General features: G+C 47.5%; 1 protein-coding gene across 1 annotated transcript in view; it reads left to right on the top strand.

Moving 5' to 3' along the window:
* fhod1 (formin homology 2 domain containing 1) overlaps positions 1–5,550 on the top strand; it is a 45,000-nt gene that overhangs the window by 32,801 nt on the left and 6,649 nt on the right. Inside the window, exons 12-16 of the mRNA XM_020602660.1 lie at positions 495–703; positions 1,818–1,943; positions 2,673–2,845; positions 3,614–4,048; positions 5,242–5,397. Coding sequence (XP_020458316.1) covers positions 495–703; positions 1,818–1,943; positions 2,673–2,845; positions 3,614–4,048; positions 5,242–5,397 — 1,099 coding nt within the window. The remainder of the gene's footprint in view (positions 1–494; positions 704–1,817; positions 1,944–2,672; positions 2,846–3,613; positions 4,049–5,241; positions 5,398–5,550) is intronic.

Here is a 5,550-nt window from a genome sequence, read left to right as displayed (position 1 = left end):
TTAGTTTCATTCTGAAAAAATCTGAAACGGCTGCTCACTATAGTTTTTATCAGACAGGAGAAAACAGTGTGTGTTTCGGGAACTATTTTCAGCAGCAGATTTATTTATTGGTCAAGTGCACATCTGTGGCAGCAGGACGGTGTGTGTGGGACTAATTCCGAATCGCCTCCAGTGTGGGTTCATGGTGATGGGGAACATGTCAGCCAGTGCAGCAGTGTGGCCACTGGTGGGTTTACTGGTGTCTGGACCAGTGGAGCTCTGTGGCCCAGAGGGAGGAGGGAGATGTTAGCGGAGGCATTCATTGGTGGGTTGAGTCTGTGCAGGAGATTTAATGACAAGAAGAAAACATAGTTCAGGATGTCCTTTCCATTATTTGCTGATAATTAAAACTCCATTAATGAAGTGGCCCAATAAAAGCTAAAAGTCCAGAGCATGTTTCTCTTACTGGAAACACCAGCATGTGAAGGCGAGACCTGTTTAACCTGCCCTGATAGTCCCAGAAGGGCAGTGACACTGATGTGCTTCACGCCGGCCATGTCGGCTCACCTGCTCTCCTGCCACCTCCACAGAGACACCTTCCTGCGCAACCTGACAGCCGCACAGCGGGAGAAGAAGAGAAGAATTGAACAGCCCATAAGCCTGAGCCCAGAGCAGACAGCAGAGGAGGGCAGGGGTGTGCCGGTTGCAGAGCCGCCGTGTCATGGTAAATCTTTAGACTGTCACAGTGTTCAGGGGATTATTTACTGTTTGTGCAAAATCATCTGTAGATCTAAACAAACATCTAAAATCTGTGGCTGAATCTGGATAGAGTATAAAAATGATCAACACTTTATATTTCTCTGAAAATAAAAACAGAAATGTACATTAGCTCAGCCCAATGTTTTCCCTGTGTGTGTGTGTGTGTGTGTGTGTGTGTGTGTGTGTGTGTGTGTGTGTGTGTGTGGTCCCAGTTTCCAGCAGCGAGGACTCAAACAGACTCTCAGACTCCCAGAATGACCCAGGTAAGCCACCAATTACCCACAGTCCTTCTCTCTCTGTCTTTGTGATTCCACCTGCAGTGTTGACTTAGCCCTGTCCAGGGTCAGCGAAGTGAGTGGAGCTGCTGCTGGTGGATGTCAGGTGATCTACTGCATCACCCACCAGAGTCTGAACAACACCCTAAACAGAGCAAAGGCAGACTGGACTGCTCATCACTGGACAAAATGATGTGACAGGCTGCCTCTTCAGCCAGAAGGAGGTGCTCAGACAGAGACATGATCAGTCATTTTAGGCCCAGTGGACCTGGATCCACAGACGGATACAAAGTCCAGAATTTAATGGGCAGAGTGACACAGGCTGCGTCCTGTCTCTGCTTTGATCTCTTGTGTCCGAGGAGGGGGAGCACAGTGACGTCACAGGCTCTGGCTTCACTGTCAGAAGATCAATAATGCATTTATGTTAGTCTAATACATAACATAGGATAAAGTTGGTTATTGTGCTTTCCATAAAAATGCTAATCAGCAAAGCACAATGGTTATTTGTAATATCTCCTTGTAGAATATTAAATGTAAATAAAAATGGTCTCCATGCAGTCACCAGGATTTTTTTTTTTTTGTGAATGGAGCGTCCTGTTTAAAAATATGGAAAGAAATGAGAGGCTTCTCGACACAATTTAAATGTTCACTAAGAATACACTATACCGAATGCGGCTATTTGAGATGAACTGTGCAGCCTGGTGTTTCAGTTACAGCCCCAGCATACTAACACTGAGCTGCTGGTTTTAACCCGAGGGACGTGAACCAGTGTGTCTGCTAACATGTGACCACATCTGTGTGCAGCCTCGTCTGTGCAGCATCAGCACAGCACACTGTCCAACGGCAAGAAGTTTCTGCTGATCATGCTCTACTCCAAGAGCAGTACTGCTGCACCTGACCCCGCTGAAGAGGAAGGCGGCTCTGTGCTCGGTGAGAGAGCCACACCTCTGTACTGCAGAACATCAGCAGGAGGTGGAAGTGAGTCGTACTGCTGCCAGAGCCACTCGGCAGAAGTCTTCCAGCCCCTCGGTCAATGAGTGCAACAGAAGAACGCATGCTGTTTCCTACATCTTGTCTCTGGACAGACGGTTACCCACTCACCCAAAATGTTAGTCAGTGTTAAAAATGCCTCATCCTGCATTTTCAACACTGAGAAAGCACTGTGCTTTGGGAGAAGTCGTCCCTGATGCTGCTGTAGCTCTTTCTCCACCTGCTCAGCAGATTCTCAGTCTGCTGCAGCTGCTCCACAGCTCTGCAGCAAAGCTTTCATCACAGCCTCAGCATAAATCAAATCCTAAATCAGGGTTCCAGTTTTAGCTCCAGTGAGTCCTGCTCACTCTCACTGAAGTTGGATTTAACAATTTAGCTTTAGATATTGAGTTCTCACATGACCATGGCGGGTTGTTGACCTCTGACGTCTGGGAGAGTGATGTGGTTTTTATTTCCTCCACTCCAGTTTCAGCAGATCCTTACTAGTCACATTTCTGAAAAACATCTTAAATCCTTTGAAAACATTTTCTTTGATTTTGAGAGTATAGCACCAGTTCACACCAACAATCACCTCAGGACGCTTTCCATAATAAGGTTTAGACTGTACAGTGTCATAGAGACAAACCCAACAAAACAACAGAGAGTGAGACCTCTGTGCTTCCTCCTCAGGTGGGGGGGATCCAGCTGCTCAGGGACATGTGTTGAAGCATCTGTCCAGCTTCAAAGCGCATCCAGTGGAGCCCTCGAGCCAAAGCGAGAGCAGCGCCTCCCGCAGGGCGGAGCTGGAGGGACTGGAGGGCTCCGCCCAGGCAGCCATGGCCCGACTAGCTGAAGAGAAACAGGTCGGTTTATTAGGTACAGAGAGGTGCTTCTGTTATTCAGCCTCACTTCTCTTATATAAATGATGTGGACAAAATATTAGGAACACCTGTCAGTACAGTAGATGATCACACAGTCAGCACGTCTGTGAAACGGTGTGAACGCAAACATTTGAATTTACTGCAGGACTAGATTTTAACTGACAGCTGCTTTCTGTTTTCTTTCAGTGGGACGTTAGAGTTAATGACTAAATTACTGTTTAGATGAAGTAAATGTTTGTCTGGAGTAACTGCCACCATTCTCTGTGTGAGCAGACGTCTCTGTGTTGTGATGGTTAACAGCCAGATTTTGTTAAAGCTTTTAGAAAAAATTTGCTCCGATGTTACATCTGCTTAATCTCGAGGTCAGAGGTCATTAGGGTCACAGCTGAGAGCTGCAGTTCTTCATCTGGATTCAGAAACATTCAGAGGGAGAACTGCCTGTTCTTGTCTACAGCATGTCTCAGCTGGAACTACTGTGGTGACCAGATGACAGATAGTGTAATGGAGGTTTAATGTAGTCTGGAGAAGGTGACCAGCAGGATTATGCATTTCCTCTGACCTCTCCAGTGTTGGTGGTGGAGTTGGAATGCAGCTGTGGTGGTTGTTGAGCTTGGTTTTCCTCTTTCTGGACATGTGTTTACCTTTGCTTTGGGTAAATACACAGCACTTGTATGAAATGATGCTGTAGAACTTGATGCACTGATGAACTCAGACAACGTCTATATAAACTGTCTGAACCTGCACCTTTAGAACCGCCACATCCGGCAGCAAGGCAGCATTGACGTGGAGAGCCATGCCCGCCGTCTGGAGACCACCCAGATGACCCCTTTGGGCCCCGGGGGCGCCGCTAACGCCTGGAACCAGCTGCAGCCAAAGGCTGCCGCCCTGCGCATCAAGGACCTGGACTTCTCTGACCTGCTGGACGAGGAAGATATCGACGTCTTGGACAATAACACCTTCAACTCTGCCCCCACCTGCTTCTCTGGCATCCCTCCCCCTCCTCCTCCACCCCCAGGCCAGAAGATGGTGAGGTTGTTCTGGAAGGAGCTGAAGCAGGGAGATGGACCTCATAAGTGCCGCTTCGGTCGGGGCACAGTGTGGGCATCTCTGGACAAGGTGGCTGTGGACACCAGCCGCCTCGAACACCTGTTTGAGTCTAAAGCCAAGGACCTGCCTGCCGCCAAGGTAACCAGGCCTGTGTTGCACAAGTCTGAGCAGCAGTGGAGTTAAGCATGTAAAGTTTGTTCTGAGTGTTGTGCTAGAAGATCGCTCATGGGATCAGGGTTCAGCCTGTGGAGAGCAGCAGGGAGGGCATGAGACCAGTTGGTGGTTGAGATGTCAGCAGACTGACCAGTGTTTTTCGGACAGGTGTATTCAGTGTCGTGTCGGGCACTGGTTCAGCAAACTACTTCTACTTTGTGTTTAGCTTTATGCAGGAAGTAGAACAGATTTATAGTCAGTGGACCGCGTTACGCCCGGACCTCTGTCATCCGAGCAGAGTCACACCATGTCACATGATAATAAGACATGTTAACATTATTATGTCATACTCACAAACCAACAAGTAGATTAATGTTCGTCTGTTTAAAAAAAAAAACTACTGTAAACGCTGTCACCTGGTAGGAAAAGTGAAGTTTGCATTCACATCACGAACCATTCCTTTTGAATGTTGTCAGCCCATTAAATGGCTGTTGTTTTCAGGGCGTTAGTCGTGGGTCAGTAGGTGCTACTCCACCTCCTCGTGGGCTGTCTGGGTTAAAATTACGACTGTTAAAGCAGCAACATTGAAACTGACAGCGGCTGTTTCCTGCATTTTGTCGTCCACGTTCCACCCTGACCTCGTCTCCACCATGGACATATTGCTCTTTATGCACCATCACCAAGACTATCACCAGTCTGGGGGGTGCGATGGACATTTAAGAGAAAGGTTTTTTTTTACAGAGGCTGTGATGTAGCAAATGCATAACTAAGGACAAAACGGGTTTAGCTAAATTATTAAATAACTCCGTGATAAGTTTCTCTAGAATCTATCCACATACTGTGCTCAGAATGTCCTCCTGCACGCTCGGGACTGAGACGAATGGACACCCATTTGTCTGGACCTCATACATGAGCACAGTCTGAGAAATTAAACAAAGAGACCGCATCAAAAACATTTATAAGGCACGTGGTCCGGGCTGGCCTGGCATGCTGGGAACTAAAAGGAAACCATCCAAAAATGGATGATAGTGGTCAAAATAACCCAAAGCGAACATTGTGAGATTGACACTGAGCAACACTTATCAGTAGGTTACCAGTCACTGCTCAGCTGACTCCGATCAGAGCAAAGCCACACTGAGCCCGACAGCTTCGTTAACATCATGTGTCTGAATCTGCAGAGAGGATCTGAGATGAAAAAGCCAGTGATTCTGGTTCTGGACCCCAAGAGGAGCAACGCCATCAACATTGGTATGACTGTCCTGCCGGCCATCCACGTCATCAAGACCGCCATCCTCAACTTTGATGAGTTTGCCATCAGCAAGGAGGGGATAGAGGTAAAGTCCACTTCCTGTCCTCGTGGTCTTGGTGGGGGGTAGCTCCTTTGAGGTCTTGGATAATAAATTATTTCTGTTTGTCGGACACGTTGGTATGTCATCTCTCGTAGTTGAGCATCATTCAGGTGGAGCCAGTGATTATTTAACCAGAGT

This window comes from Monopterus albus, unplaced genomic scaffold (assembly GCF_001952655.1).
Source record: "Monopterus albus unplaced genomic scaffold, M_albus_1.0 scaffold57.1, whole genome shotgun sequence".
Classification (NCBI taxonomy): domain Eukaryota; kingdom Metazoa; phylum Chordata; class Actinopteri; order Synbranchiformes; family Synbranchidae; genus Monopterus; species Monopterus albus.
Note: the sequence above shows the minus strand (reverse complement) of the source record. Positions and strands in the feature narration are given on the sequence as shown.